Raw genomic sequence first — 17177 nt, forward strand, 5'->3', positions numbered from 1 at the left:
ATTCATGATTAATACTGATGGGACTTTTAAATTTACCGACAGGTATTTTTCTATTCCCATTGATTATCATATATGGAGTAAATCCACATGTTTGTGTGTTCTTAGTTTAGGGACTACGCCAATGGTTAATCTTTTATGATTGGTTTATGACTTTTGTATTCTAATACCAATGGGGTTATTCATATGATTTCATGGAAATGAATCCCAACAATTGGTATTAGAGCCAACTCTTATGGTATTAAAATCAAGAAGAATAAAAAAAAAAAATTTGTATAGAGTTTGGGTCTCAAATCATGAAAATCATAATTTTACCATCATTTAAAGGTCTCGAATAAAAAAACTTTCTTCACGAAAGTTGTAGAGGACAAGAAGACAATGGCGATGGTATGCCGCACATCATCGAAAACCTCTGAAAGCTCTAGTACATGTCGTCAAAAACCAGTTACAAGAGAGAATTTTTTTTTAAAAAGGGCAATGAGTCATCGTCGAGTCAACTCGGTAGAGTTTCCAAGTTAACCCGATGATGCAGTGGGTCAACCCATGACCCAACCTTGGTTGACTAGGTCAAAGGTTGACCGAGCTGTTGAGCACCCGACCCGAAGACCCAAATTTGTGACCTGGATACCCTACCAGAAACCCAAATTTTGATAAAAAAAGAATTAGTATTGATATTCCCGAAATGGGTTGGACCACTTAGGTCAAACTTGTTGGTTTGGACAAACCAAATTGATTTTGATCCATTTTTTCTGTAATTTTAAATGGCTTGTATGGGCAAACTGTGAGGAATTTTTTACCTTGTTTTTTTACGTTGAGTCTAGTTTTTCGTGCTCTTCGTTTTAATGTATTATGAAACTTTTGTAATCTGCTTTGTATAAATTACAAGTATAAAAGTTTTGTAATTCTTCATAATTGGAAGAAATGAAAGAAAATCAGCCCATACATTACTTGCATATCAGCATATGAACTTATTTATTAGTTAATGATAGACCATGTCTTTGTTTACGTATATTTTTTTTTTATGCTTAAATAATCATACTTTTAGCTACTGGAATGAATTTGTAAACTATTTCAGTGAGGTTGGATAGAATCCACCAAAGTGGTAAAATTTAGTCTTATTACAATAGAATACAAATCAAATGTCTTCTTTGTTTAAAAAAACATAGAAGGATAGTTGGTAGCAAAGTTACTAATGTCTACCCAAATGTAACATTATCAAAGTTAAGTCAAAGTTAAAGCAAATGAGAATATAATAGGGATTTTTCAACCTAGAAGATGTTGTTCATCCAAAAATGGTAATATTTTTTAAAAATTAGAAGAAGTCTCGCAGTAATAGCAGAAACTTGAGTGGACCAGTATATTTCAAACCTAAAGGTCATGAATGTAGTTTCAATTGATACTCTAATAATTGATAATTGAGCATTGTAATTGTTTATTTTGCTTATAGTTATATGTTTGTTCTTTTACATGTAAAATGATATTTAGTTCATGTTTAAATAACCCACAAATTTAAGCTGTCAGGTATAGTTGCAAGCTATTGCAGTTGAATAGATAGACCCCACCAAAGTGGTAAAATTTAAGATTATTGTAATAGATTTGCAACTCAAATTTTTTGTTTTATTTTTAAAAACATAAAAAATTATTGATAGAAATTAAGTAATGCTTGCCCAAAGACGACATTATCAAAGATAAACATAAATACAAGTGTACTATAGGCTGACCTTAACCTAGAAGTTGCTATTTATCCAAAGGTGGTAGTAATTTTTGAAGTTTAAGAGCTTCCACAGTCATTGTAGTTTTTTAGTAGACCAGTGCATTCTAGATCCAAATGTTGAGAATGTAGTTTGGTTAACACTCTGGTTATGTTTAATGGTTAGTGATGTGATATTGATTTTAATTTTATTGATGTTACATGTATTAATTATATATTGAATGGATTATTTTTTCTTGAGTTGAACCATTAAACTGAATATCTTTAAAAGTGACTTGAGAATATAGAGGTCTATATATGCCTCAAAGACCTAGTTTTCTATACTAGGAAAACCAAATCAATAGTTTAATATTATGCTTTTAAAGTAAATATTTTTATCCTAAATGGTATTGGACAGTTGATCAATGGCAATAGGGTGGATGAGTGTTTCATGACTATGACCATAGGTTATAGGTTTATTTAATATGTTATTTTTGTATTCCGATTGGATCAATTCGGATTGGTTGGGTTGGATTAGTATCAGTTTTGTTCAATCCAATATCAAGTTCTCAAACACAACCATTGTTCTTTGAAAATATATTTATGAATATTAATTAATAAAAATGTTTTTTTTTTTTGGCTTATGTGAATAAGTTTATATGTATGTCACATTTAACGAATTGTGTTATTCAATAAATTGATTAATTTATGACTGATCGAACTAAGTGGGATGATAGAATTATGGACCTTAAGCTGTTTTATATGGCTCAACTAGTGGGAGGATAAATTCGACATACTAGGTTGCTAGTGGGAGGATAAATTCAATATACCCTATTATTTTTCATGCAAAAGAACTATTTTAATTTTTACATTGATTTATTATTATCATGATATTGAAAAATTATTTATAGCTGAAATATATAATAAATTCATATTCATGTCATTTTGTATTTGTATGTTTTATTTGAAACACCCTTTGATAAATAAATATATAAGAATTAAACTGGGTATGAGCTTCCGCACATTTTATGTTACATAGTACATTTCTAGGAAGCTATGAAATGATTGGGTAGAATCCATCAAAGTGGCACATCCGATTATTTCGTAGTTTTTTCAAGTGCAGCAAAGTTGGTGACATTTGTCCAAAGATGATGTCATTTAAGTTAAAGAAAATACATATATAAAAATGACTGTAACTTAGAGGATCTTAAGTCCATAAGTGACAAAAGTAATTATATTTTCACAGTAAATTTAGATTTACAAGAGGACCAGTGCATTCTTAGCCCAAAGGATAAGAATGTAGTTACAGTTGTAACTCTTGTATAGTTTTTATATGCTAGATGTATATATTAAATTTTCTAGCCCAACTACTTGGTGTGTATATGTTTCATACTTAAGATTTTTGGGCTACTTGATCTGATTTTAACTCTCAGGGAATCCAAACAAGTGTTGTTGCTGATCAAAGCACAACTGAAGGGAAATAAAAATAATTTTGTTGCCCTATTAAATTTATAATGATTTTAGAATGATTTTATCTTAAATTCTATTCTCTAAATTATTTATGTACATTCATGCTTCATTTGTTTGTGTTGTCCCTAGTTGTGTAAGAAATACATTAAAACATACATTTCTGTACATATATTCATCTCAAATATAAAAAATATGATAAGAATGAGTGAAATTCATCAAAATGATACATTCAGTTCAATTATGTGTTTCCTAAGGTAAATGTGACATTTGCCTGAAGGTGATGTCACCCAAGTTTATCAACAAAGTGCTCAAGAACTATGTTTTCTGATATTGGTATTATTGAAGTTTTTGATATGCTTGGTTAGTAGGAGTTTTATGATCTCATTTAACCAAAGATATCATGGTGGCAAAAACCAAAATTTAAAGGATGTGCTTGCTAACGTGTGTATATATATATATGTATATATATATATATATGTTTTCAAGCGATTTGAGTTGATAGTTTTTTTATTGTTTGTAACATTAAATAGTTATATGCCGTATATTGAGGTATATTTTCTACTATTGTTCAACAGTAGAGATTATTGATTGAATCAAAGTTTGTTTGAGTAGTGTTTAGTCTTGGAATTATTTGGTCAGATGTCAATGGAAAGACATCAGTATCAGTGTAGCCCAAATGGGAGATTGTTAGGATTTTTATGTGGGCTTAAATGATATCGATTAATTTATTGGGCTCAAGTAATAATAGACCTACACTGACTAGAAAACTCCTAGCCTAATCCATTATGGGAATGAATTAGGATTTTAGGATTCTATTATAAATAGAAGCTCATGGTCTCTGCAACCGTCACTTTAACACCTTCATGATTTTAGAAGCATGAAGTCCCCTCACAGGAGTAGTGGGTGAAAAGCTACAAAAGATCTTAGCGGATGAGACTCCATTGTGTAGTTCCCTGTTACAAAATTCATGGGATTAATCCTCAAGCACATGGGAGAGAGATTCGTGATTAATATTTATGGGACTTCTAAACTTACACACATATATTCTTTTACTCCTATTGATTATCATATATAGGGTAAATCCACATGTTTGTGTATTCTTGGTTTATGGACTATACCCATGATTGATTTATGACTTTTGTATTCTAACACTAATATGGTTATTCATATGATTCTATGGAAATGAATCCCAACAAAAAGGACCATCGCTTGACTACCCATCAATCATTCTCTTCTTGTTCAAATCCACCAACCCCCAACTTCCCACCCCTTCCCCAAGGATATAATAATAAAATAATAAAATAATAAAATAATAAAATAAAATAATAATAATAATATAAGCTTTCCTTCATTTGGATATCTAGGGAAAGGGAAAGAGGGGAAAGGAAAAGAGAAGCAACTATAGCATTATAAACATAAATTGTATATAGTCTATTAATTTATATGAAATTTTCTAAACCAAACAAGAATAATCCACCTCTAAACTTGGTTAAGCATCCATAATTTTTAATCTTATATATGAATGATTTATGAATTAAGTACAAACCATTGAAGGTAAAAGGTTGACAATTTGAATGCTCAACCTGAGGAAGATTTTTAAGAGGTGACAACAGCCTGATGTCAATGGTAACACTATGTGTGGAGAATGAGACAATATTTTTGCGATGCATGTTTTTAAGAAAATAAATAGAAAATAAAAACATATAAAAAAAATTAAATTCTTGCAAATCTTATGATGTTGGGAAGAAAATTAGAAGAAAGTAAGCTACATTCATCATTTTAAGATGATTTAAATTTTGAAAAGTTAATTTCTTATTTTCTTTGATAAACAAATAATGAGAAAAGTAGAATTAATATTTTTCCTTTTCTTTTCTTTCTAGGCATTTATTGCCAAGCAAACATAGCCATAGTCTGAATGGCCCTCCACCCATTATGGAGACCAGGTCATTGAGCCATCAATTCAATCTATTAATAGGATTGATCGGCTTTTATTCTTTGACAAACTTAAAAAAAGAAAAAGTGATTAGATAGATTTTTTTTTTCCCCCTATTTTTTTGGATGAGGGGATCACCAAAAATCTGTTGAACGGATTTCATGAGCTTTAGGGGATGTTAAGAAGGCTAGTAGATGAAAATTGAGGATGCAGATATAATGAACTTTAAAGAGAGGTGAAAGATTTTACTTCAATTCCCTTGTTAAGGTTATTTTTTGGTTTGGGGTGGGGGTGGGGGTGGGGGTGGGGGTGGGGAGGGGAGAGAGAGAGAGTATTACCTTCTTTGTTTAATCTTATTATAGTAATATAACCCCATAATTATGGGATTAGATTACTATAATGTGCATAGTAATCTTCACTCCATCACCGCTCAACTTCATAAATCCTATTTAGTGCATTAAAAGAATTGATATAATGTATAAGGGCAAAAACATGATTCTTAAGGGCGGAGGCATTTGGGTAATCCTAGTTGCGATGTGACTACATTTAATTAATACCCAATTTTGTCAATAGCTTGTTCACATCACTGCGGACTCTGTGACAAGATTCAATCCACAATATGGCACAATTACTAGTTCATTGATGATTAGTGGTAGTAGATTACAAGGTGTAATGACCATATGTTTGAGCTTGTCTTTGGAAATTGACAGATGAACAATAAAAAAGGTCTTCTAATTATTTGATAGTAAGAATTTATATATTAATCATTCCCATTTGATGGTTGAAAAGAGCAGAAAATTCATCAAAATAATTCACAATAAATTTGAGATGAACAAAAGAATTTCACACACAAATACTTGTTTAGAAGTGAAACTTATGAAAGATACATAATTCTAAGGAGTTGATTTTGAGTGTCAAAAACCATTAATCGCACATTTTTTTTTAATAAAAAATAAATAAAACTTGAAATATTAACTTATGAATTGTAAGACATCAATGTTTTGGTTAGAAATATAGAGGTTAGAGAGATTGCTCATAGATAGACTTGTGAGCTAAACATGGCAGCAGAAGTACTACTTCATTGGTAGCCTAAGCCAGAAAGGAGCTAAAGGATATATATATATATATATTTTTTTTTAAGTCCAAAAAGACACTTGCAAAATTCAAAGGCCACTATGTGGTACTCCTGCCAAAAAAATTTGCCATCTCCTTCGAGTTACTCCATATTTCACCAATGTTCCACCCTCCCTGTTGTGCTTCCTTTAGTCCAAGAAAAAGACCCATTGCTCCTACGTTAAAGTTTTTCCTATCATGACAAAGTTGACAACCATGTGGCAGCTTAGTTTTGCACAAATTAAGAAACACGATGAATGTCATCATGATACGAACTTGTCATATGTTCATGTAATGCCCTGAATATTACATGAAAAATCAATTTAATTGAAGAACTTGGACCATGGAAACAACAAGGAGAAGAACCTTGCACAGTTGCACATTGAGATTAGTCACTCCATTTGATATGTAGCATATTCAACAATTTTTCTTGTTTTCCAATATTTAATAACAACATAATCACTCAACATGGAAGAAATAGGCTATGACTCTAAAACAACGTTTGACAATGTTTTGTTTTTGTCGTTTCTGCGGTTTCTTGTTCTCAGAAATGGAGAAACAACCTAAAAAACGTTTAATAAAATTGTTCCGTTTCACCCCTTTCTAGAAACATAAATCAAAATCTATTCCTATTTACAATTCTAGAATCGACTTTGACGAAATAAGTCCATTTTATTTTTGTCGTTTTTACGATTTCTTGTTCCCAGAAACGGAGAAACAACATAAAAAACGTTTAATAAAGTTGTTTTATTTCACCTGTTTCTAGAATATATAAATCAAAATTTAAGTTTATTTACAATTCTAGAATCGACGACGTTTCTAAAAACGAATTTGAGAGAGAAAAAAAAAAAGGCTGTTGTGCTTAATAAATCTCTCAACTATTTAAACCAAAAAGGAGGCAACCGAACCCTCTCTCCCTTTTGGGCATCCAATGATACTATTGAGTTTTTTTAATGGCATTATGTCTGTAAAAAACATTTCAAGAAACAGGTTTATCAAACACCAAAAAATCCATTTTTGTTTCTAAAAACGTGAAAAACAGTTTCTGCTATTTCTAGATACAAAAATAGCAGAAACGTTATCAAACAGTACTTAAGTTTCATCATATTATTGAATAATCATCAAAGACAAATGATAGAAAGAGAAATATAGGTAATTATTTAGCATTTATTTCATATCTCAATATTCAATTTTATAAAAATATTCTTAAAAGCAAACGAAAATCATAATGGTCTAAATAGATAGAAATTATTTTACCTATGCAATTAGCCGTTTTCTTGTGATCAAGCTTGTCCAGATGATTTTTTTGATAAACATCTATTTTGTAACTATGTGACTATGTTGGATGGGGTAAAATTGTATTGATAGATAGACTATAAATATCAAGTTTCAATCCAAATAGAGTTTTCTAGGTGACAATATAAACAACCATAAAAAATTAAGGACCACCAAGGTGATGCACAAACTACCAAAGTGATGCAAGGACATACAGAGGAAATTCCACTATGGGGGAGAGTGAATGATTGAATTTGAGTTTGGCATATTAAATATGGCTAGGATAGACCATTTTCTCCTTGGCAAAAAAAAAAAAAAAAGAGATCATTTTCTACCTATCCTACTGGCAGAATTTTCAAATCATCTTTTTATGTGATAAAATTAATCATGTTTATCTAAAAATCCACCTGGACAAGCTTGTATAGGAACATAATATGATATATATATATATATATATGTATATCGTTCATTTTTCAATAAACATGGTGGCCTCTTTGAACGTATGAGAGAGAGAGAGAGAGAGTTGGAACAACCTCACAATCTCACATGGATTGATTCATTTTGTTTAGAACAAACAAAGCCTAAAAGTAATTATTATACAAATTAAGGAGATTATATAAATGAGTTATCATGTAAATTAATGAGATTTGATAAAAGCTTGAAATGTGTTATTCACTGGGACTCATACAAAAAAAGGGGGGGAGGGGATGGAGAAGTTTTCTATCCATGAAGATGACTTGAGTCAATCGCCAGCACCACTAAATTTATCTCTATCCTCCCCCAATAAAAGGTAGAGATATCATTCTATTAGAAATAGGAGAGATTAGAACAGAAAACATAAAAAAAAATTAATAAATTAATTAAATTAAAAAAAGAAAAAGAAAAATCTGTTACAGGGACTACCAATGGCTCCTGACTTTATATATGTTTTCACTTTTTCTTTTCTCTTTTTTCTTAAATTTTGGGCCACATTAACAAAGGATGGATGAGTTTTTCAATTGCAATTTTTGGTATCAGCTCCAAAAAATGATTCCATCCCATCATTTTCTCGTGTTTGACTATAAATAGGAAATCGATTTGCCACGTGGTAAAGTCGCATTGAATTAAGAAGAGAAAAGGAATACATACAGTGATAAGTGTCACTGACTCAGTGCCACCCACCCAAACCCCCGGATTCGCTTCTTCCTCTTTCATCTCCACACAACTCTTATAGACTCCTCTCCCTAGTATGTGTCCTAAATGACAACTTCATCCTTACCTTCTCTTTCATATTCCAATTTTACCCTCTCAAGAGAAATCCCCATTCAACCTTTCTCTTAAATTATTAACGTGTGATTAACATCATCTCTCCTTTCTCATCTTTTCAAATCAAAGTATCGTAGAGGTAATGTTTCGTGCAAGGAATGTAAAAATCAATGGCATTCTAGAAAGTATTAATAAAAGAGTTATTTTTCTTTTCACAAAACAGGTTGATCATTTCACTCCATGTGTCCGATACACTCTCTTACAAAAAAATGACAATACATGTGAGATGCTTAGAATTACAAGACTTCAACAAAGCCCTAATCTTATCATCTCCACGTGTCAATATTGACCGTTAGATTGATCTTTTTTTCTGTAGAAACCGTCAGATAGATCGTGATCTTAGGAGCACTGCCCATGGTATTGGACCTTTTGGTAAGTGTGGTGGGGTCCACCATAACAAAACTTAGCAATCAAAGTAATTTCCCATTTGAAAACTGATGCAACGTTCCAACATAAGGGTATAAATGTAATTTCATAGAAATTGATTGGTTTTAGTATTTTAAAATAGGGGGTTGGAACACTTGATTCCATGAGGTCGACCACACAAGAGGCCGTCTAAGTGAAAAACCATGGTCTCGGAATTGATGGTTGGCCCACAGAGACATGGCCAGCGCAACTACCTCATACCGATAGTTCATCCGTTGGATCTTTTCCACTCTTGGGATTTTCGAAAAGATAGGGGGAGAAGTGGGGAATCCTCTTTGTGCTTGTGAGGCGGTGTTTTCTCAATCGCATATGCGGACGGACACTGACCACAATAGCAAAACATATCTGGGGGTATTTTTGTCATTAAAGGAAAGGAATGGCATTTTAGATATTTCTGCGAAACATCAGGGGTACTCAAAGAATTCTAATCCCTATAAATAACTGACCCCTCCCCCCCCAAGTTGTCCTCTTTCTCAAAATCCTAATCTCATCCCTCTCTCTCCCTCTCCTCCTCCCACTCCATTCTTTTCTTCTTTGTAAGTAGTAATCTGAAGCCCAAATCTCGCCATCTTCTTCTTATCTCGCCGGCGGCGGCCTTTCCAGAATTTCCGGCCGGAAAACCATCGGATTTGGCCGCGCCGTTGTCTCGATCCGATCTCGTCGGTTTCCTGCCCCAACGGCCCTGCCGTCTTCCCCTTTCTCTCTATCTGTTCCTTTTGTCTGTATTCTGTAATTATCGTCTTTCTTTTGTATCCGTCTCCTTCTTCCTCGTTGTATTTTTTACAGTGTATTCGTTTTTTTTTGGGTGAATTTACAGTTATAACCTCAGGTCCTCAATGACATTTCACTTTTTACTTTTACTATATAACTGAGAGGGGGGGACCACCATAGTTGATTTCGTCTCGTTTGGGCGGTTTCCCTTGGGCTTTTGTTGGGTTGGGTTAAAATTGGAGTGGTTTGACGCTTTCGCTGAGGTGGCATGATTTCGACGGAGCGATCGATTGCAATGTCGAACCACCCCCATCGGGTGTTGACGCCTGGGGCGTCACGGAAACGGAAGGAGAGAGATGGCCTTGATACACTCAAAGCGTCAACTTCAACCCCGACCACCACGATTGCAACTGCTATGGCTGACTCGGCTCCGGTTCAGGCTCCTCCTCCTACTTCTTCATCGAACCGGATCTTAGCCGGTTATATGGCTCACGAGTTCCTAACCCAGGGAACCCTCTTCGGCCAGAAGTGGGACCCAGTTTTGGCCAAGGTTGCGCCGATGACTGCCTCCTCCGCCTCAGCTGCCGCCGTTTCCGCCACAGCCGACGAGGGCTTCGGCGACGAGAAAGGAGAGATGGAGAAGGTTACGAACGCGAAGGGTGTCGAAAACGGAGGGGCGAAGCTGACGGTGCCGGCGAAAAAGTCGGCGGCGCATCAGGGCTACACTGCGGTGGCGAACCTTATGAAGACGGATGGGACCCACATCCCGGGCATTATAAACCCGACTCAACTCTCGCAATGGTTACAGATATGAAAGAGAGAATGAGATGCTGTGGAAGCACGTGGCGGATTGGCATTGGACGAATGCTTGCTTGCTCTCTTGCTCCACGTACCAACTCTCCTCGTTAGTTTCGCGCATGCACAGTTGATCTCTTATTAACGGAAAGTACTTCTCAGTCTCTCGAGAAGGTGAACAGGTGAGACCAAAGACGAAGATAGGAGAGAAAGACTCACTCTCTTTCTCTCTCTATCTCCATTTTTCTTTTCTTTCTTCTTGATTTTTATTTTTAAGCTGTTGTTGTAGATTTTGTTGTGTAAAAATTGACGTGGAGGAAATACTCTGAGCAACGCAAGAGATTGCCATGGAATCATGGATAGATCTTTTTAATCTTCAGCATTAACGTGAAGAGAAACAAAATTTCCCTTCAAACCTCGTCTGGGGATGATCAAACTAATCAAACACGTACATGGGCGTCCATGAATGTCCAGTTTAGAAAGATAAGAGGAACATTTCTGATAGCAGTAGAACTCTTAACTTTCTTTCTATATCTCTTTTTATTTATAGAAATTTCCATTTTTTTCCCCACCTGGATCGCCATAGTTAAGTTTGAGACTAGTATGGAGTATGGAGGGAGAAACCCATTTGGGTTTGGTTTGAATAGTCATGAGCAGAGCCAAACCAACCTGCGCTGGCATGTTTAATGCGAGCCCAGCTAGCCCAATGGTACGTTTGCCATATATAGGTTCTGGAATACATTGCGTGGAAGCAACATCTTGAATCTAGTATTTGATATCTGATGTGGATAAATGAATTAATAGGTACAGGTAATGGAGGATTATGAAATTCAAATTTCTAATTGTCCTTCTTGTACTGTTGTTTCCAATTTCTTCCCATTTTCAAAGCATCCTATGCTCCATAGTCCATATACTGATCTGCTGGATTCCATCACTGTTACGTAGATTTTTACTCCATTATTACATACAATTAGATATAGATCAAGAAATTAAACGCCTCTATTTAATTTTTTTTTTACCATATCTGAATATATCGTGGCTCAAATGTCCCTTTGGAGAGTGCTTCAGTGACTTATAGGCAGTGGGTCAAACTCCATTGATGGTATCTAAGTCACAAATTATTAGTATCTTTCTTGTTTTCTAAGAAGGTTGTGGTCCCTCTTCGGCTATTTATAATAAGAGGGGATTTTTTCTAAGTAGAGTTGCATTTTAACATAGGAGAAAGGATTGAGCTCGTAATAGAAACAAAAAGATATGATAGGTGTTGGATACTGTCACGATCATATAAAACAATTGATCATTTCTCATTTTTTGATACAATAAGAAGGTGGTAGGAAGTTTCACTCGTTGTAAAGCTGCTGCCTTTTTTTCTTTCTTCCACCGCCCTCTTACTTTGTTTTGTTTGGCTTGGTGACTAGGTCAAGGGTGTCAAATGGGCCGTTTTAGAGTAATTGGAAGTCCTAAAACTATGATCTAGTCTCATTTAATAATGGGATGGTTCAATTCTGCTTCCTTAACAGTTTTGAACACTCAACTCTAAGTGTTTCTTTATAATTATAACATAACATGATTTTTGTTTCCTTAATGGATCTAGGCTCTCAAAGTCTCAGACATTCAAATATATGTGTGTCGTGTTGCTGGGCGAAGCAATGGAGTACTACAGCCTAGATGGTGAGAGTATAGTAACCAAAAGCACCACTAGCTTGCACTCTAATTAACCTCAATGTTTCTTTGACACATAACCCTTAGTTTTTCTTGTAACTACGACATAATTCTTATATATGTTATAAATATTATCGAAGGGAAGTATTCTCTATCCGGGAGTGTGGCTCCTACGGTTGCATGAGACCAAATCAATGCCATCCTTTTGGTTCAGTCTATCGGTACAGGGGAGGTCATTTGATAGAGACGAGGAGAAAGACGGACACAATGGTAGGCATAATAGCCACACTTCATGATAGGAAACTTTTATCAATGAGTAAATATACATCTTAAACGGGTCTAGTGGTTCCAGTTCCAGCCGATTCCTCATATTGTCTTTTGGTTATGGACCTATTAAGAAACCCGTCCCCAAAATCATCTTATCCCATTTGATAGTCAATCCCCAAATTAACTCCTAAATTGTTACATTTAGTGTTCAATCCCAAAGTGACATATCTCCTTTTATATTTCGTTTTCAAGTTGCATTTTTCCCCCGCCGACAAATCTTGGACAATATTCTAATTGCCTATGAGATATTTCATTTTCTGGAAAAAAAAAAAAAGTAAGTTAGATTTTGTAGCTATAAAGATTGATATGCCAAAGTGCATGATAGACTTGAATGGGCCTTATCAAGGCTATCTTTGAATTCCTTGATTTTGGAAAGGTCTGGTGCGACTTAATATATTATCTAATGTCATTAATTTCTTATTCTATTAAATTGGAGAGCTCTTCATTTGATCTTATTGAACTTTCCAGTGGGATTAGGCAGGGTCACCCGTTGAACCATTATCTATTTATTTATGCAATGGAAGTTATCTTTCCACATCTCTTGATTTATAGGGATCTTTGTTCAAAGGAATTAAGATATCCCCTCAGATCTCTCACCTTCTTTTTGCATATGATATATTTTTTTTTTTCCCGTGCTATTATGGATGACCTTTTGACCATTAAGGCATTGCTTGATTTGTTTTCTGACCTATCAGGGCAACATGTTAATTTTTTTAAAAGTGGAATGTTTTTCAGTAGTAATATTTCCAACTCTGATAAAACCCGTCTATGCTCTCGTCTTCTTGGTATGAATGAAATGAGTAAGGATGCTGTCTATCTAGGGGCTAACCCTCTTCAATCTGGATCTCGTGTCTCAAGCCTTTAAAATGTTGTGAGCAAAATGGATGAAAGATCATCCACTTAGAAATCAAATCTTCCCTCTTTTGCTGGAAGAAAGATTTTCATCCAATCAGTCCTCTACTCTATCCCAACCTACCTGAAGTCTTATTATGCATTTCCTAGAAAACAAAATTGTCAAAATGTTGACTATATTTGTTCCCATTTTTGAATGGATCAACCTCTTCTTCAAAAAAATCTTCACCTTATTTCCTGAAAAAAAGTTTTTTCGCCTATTAAACATAATGGGCTGGGTTTAAGAGATGCCTACACCCAAAATAAAACTCCCCTTTTTAAACCGGATTGACTGGTTCTAGTAAGGCGAAATATTTTTCAGACACTTCTATTTTTGCCCCCACTACCCTAAAGAAGAGGGGATCTTGGATTTGGAATAGTCTAGCTTATATCATCCCCATCCTTCAAAAAATTATTCATCTTAAGCTGGGTCTGGACACTCATCTTATTTTTAGTTTGACCCTGAATACCGTCAATTCTTGATCACCGGGTCTCTGTGAACATGCCCTTACCATGCCCAAATTTTTCTGTTGACAATGTGATAGTTAATAATATGTGGAATTTGTCATCCTTAGCCAGCCTTGTGCCCCCTACTATCATTGATGAAATTCTCAAGACCCCAATCTCTTATCAACATGATACTTGGTGGTGCACCTTATCTAATAATGATGCTTTCTCGACTCGCGTTGCTACCAATTTTCTGTCTACCTCTCACCCCGTGCAGGTGATGGAATTTGATCTGACCCCCTCTCCATAATTGGTGGAAATTTTTATGGAAACTCCGTATTCATCAGAAATTCAAAATATTTTTTTGTCGAACCTTATTGAATGGAATTTCCTATCAAAGAGAAGTTGGGGAAATGGCTTCATATTACTATGTTTGTTTGCGGCAAAGCTATTAAATCTATCTCTCACATTTTTTTTATTCTTTTTTTGTTATTTTATTAAAAGAATTTATGCTAATAATCCTCCCGATTTGAGACCAAAATGTCTTAATATGTAGTGTTTTATGGATGTGGTCAAACACCTCTTCCTTCGTGTTAATCTATCCATTTGGATCGTGATTGGTGTTTAGTAACTTTGACAATTTATTTTATATTAAAAAAAAAATTTGCGATCGTTATCACCTTATCTGTTATTTACACGTGTCAATGGGTCTGACACGACGAGACGAGGCGGTACTGGCGACTGGTCAATGATTTGTTGTTCTCTCGTTCACGTTATCGTCTCCGATATCTGAACTAAAAAAAAAAAAAAAGTCTCCCAATATCTGGCAATTTGTAACGGACTTACTTATTATTTTTCTACACATCTGTCAAAGGATGGAATAAAATCTTTGGAAATTTTTTTTAAAAGATGCCACGTGGCAATATCACTTGGCTGTGGGGGAGTGTATCGACAATATAATGGTGGAATCAGATCGTAAAGATCTCGCCTCCTACCTCTCCACAAAGATATGTTGTCTTTTTAAAGGTCACCAACCATTTATTATGTCACGAGCATAAATAATATGAGCGTATCATTGGATAGAAAGAATATGATTTAAATTATTCATGTCTCAAATTTAGAGTCAAATTCAATCTGATACCTCATTTTTTGTATTGTCACACAATCGTTGTATATTTATGCATGTATATATTAGTACTCTAGAGTCTAGATATTAGACATTATTGTGCGCTCTCTCAACTCTAAATGGGAATAGACTGTTTAGATGAGAAAAATATAAAATAGATGGTTCAAATCTAGTGATTTTTTTAAACATCATCTTCTATTGTTACATAGAAAACTAGTTGTAGTATATATTATACATGTAACTTTCTTTTGATTGGTATAAAGATACTGAAGCACCTCTATAGATGTATTTAGAACATGTAACTTTCTTTTGATTGTTCATTTGTCTTATTTCTAGAATTTCTTCAAGTCAAAGGTAAGAAAAAGGTATTCAAAATAATTTTTAAGTATATTTTCTATTATATCATTGTCAAGAACTATCATTATCTTGTACAATTTTCTAATACATATGTGAAATAACAAGATAATGTCCTCATTGAAAGAGGAAGTATGTGATACCAACAGGGGAAAAAATAAGAAAGTCCCTTATTTATATTTCTTTAGAAAATAAATACACATATTTTTATTTTTATTAATTAATTCAATATTATTGGATTCAAATTTAAATATTTGAACGCTTATTAGATTGAAACTTGATTATTCAAATGAAATATCTATCACATATCAAATAGAATTTGCATAGCATGTCATAAATTAAATATGATTTTGAATGTTGGCGCATACTTAACAAACCTTCTCCATTTACATACCTATACAGGTGGTTCAATCGTGGTTTCAGTTTCCTTTAGTCATATGAAACACTCACAGTGAGAGTAACATTAATAGATGAAGTGTGTGGCAGAATTTTGGATAGATTCAAAGGAGATGGAAGACGGGCTGATGCATTAGGAGGAGTTCAACTACAGGAGATAACAATCCAAGTGTACAAAGCTCCCATTACTACAGTATGAGGGGTAAATGCATGCAACCTTATCCCCTGCTTCGCAGGAGAAGCTGTTTCCAAGTTTGAAACATTTGACTAACATGTTGCAGGAGTGCAACTTAACCTTTGCATCATACGTCTGCTTACAAAAGAGCAACCTAGTACACAAGGCTCCTGCTATCATAGGGTTTGAGAAGGACAAATGTATGCGATGGTCAAGTTCAAGTACATCTTAAAGAAAAGAGGATGGTATGCAGTGGAGTTTGCAAAACCTCAAAACATGCATATTAATCAAAGACTGGAATTTTGATATTAAACTCCAAATGTCATAAAGACGTGAACAAAAGCTAAAATTTCCCAAAGAGAGATCAAATATTTGCTTGATGCATTCCACAAGTTCTGCACATCCTAATTTCACAACTATGTTTTGGATACCAAACTTCAAAGCCAATTGAAGACCTATTCTCTTGGTCCCACTTTTGGTAGAAAGGTCAATTCTTGACTATATTTTAAAGCGACATCAACCAAAAAATATCCTCAACTATCCTAAAAAGAGCACCATAACCAGGCAACCAATAGATGTACCTTTTTAAAAAAGCACCATCAATGTTCACCTTTGCATAAAAATCCGATTCAATATCATCGGATGTAATTCATCCCATTGAATTTATAGGAAAAAGATTTAGGGAGAATTACATGATTACCCACTTTTGGGTTTCACTTTACAAAATTATCCACACAAAGTTTTGGTCAACAAAAATACCCAAAATTAGGTTTGGATTTACAAAACTACTCAAAACAGTGATTCTCCTTCGTCTGCCTATTTGTTTTGTCATTTTTACCCCTGGCCAAGGTTGTAGCACGGCCTGATGGAGGCCGAGGTGGCAGCCCGACCTGATGGAAGCCGAGGTGCTAGCGCGGCCTAACGGAGGCCGAGGTGAAGCACGGCCTGATGGAGGCCTAGGTTCAGCACGGCTTTACGAAGGCAGAGGTGGAGCGCGGCCTGATGGAGGCCGAGGTGACAGCACGGCCTGATGGAGGCCGAGGTGGAGCACGGCCTGATTGAGGCCTATGTTCAGCACGGCTTT

General features: G+C 34.7%; 1 protein-coding gene across 1 annotated transcript; it reads left to right on the plus strand.

Moving 5' to 3' along the window:
* The first annotated feature begins 9678 nt into the window (after window positions 1–9678).
* LOC122088257 lies at window positions 9679–11094 on the plus strand. Its single transcript, XM_042657455.1, has one exon. It carries the CDS (start codon window positions 10189–10191, stop codon window positions 10732–10734), a length of 546 nt encoding a protein of 181 aa, XP_042513389.1. The 5' UTR covers window positions 9679–10188; the 3' UTR covers window positions 10735–11094.
* The last annotated feature ends 6083 nt before the right edge of the window (window positions 11095–17177 follow it).

The sequence above is a fragment of the Macadamia integrifolia genome, chromosome 9 (assembly GCF_013358625.1).
Source record: "Macadamia integrifolia cultivar HAES 741 chromosome 9, SCU_Mint_v3, whole genome shotgun sequence".
Lineage (NCBI taxonomy): Eukaryota > Viridiplantae > Streptophyta > Magnoliopsida > Proteales > Proteaceae > Macadamia > Macadamia integrifolia.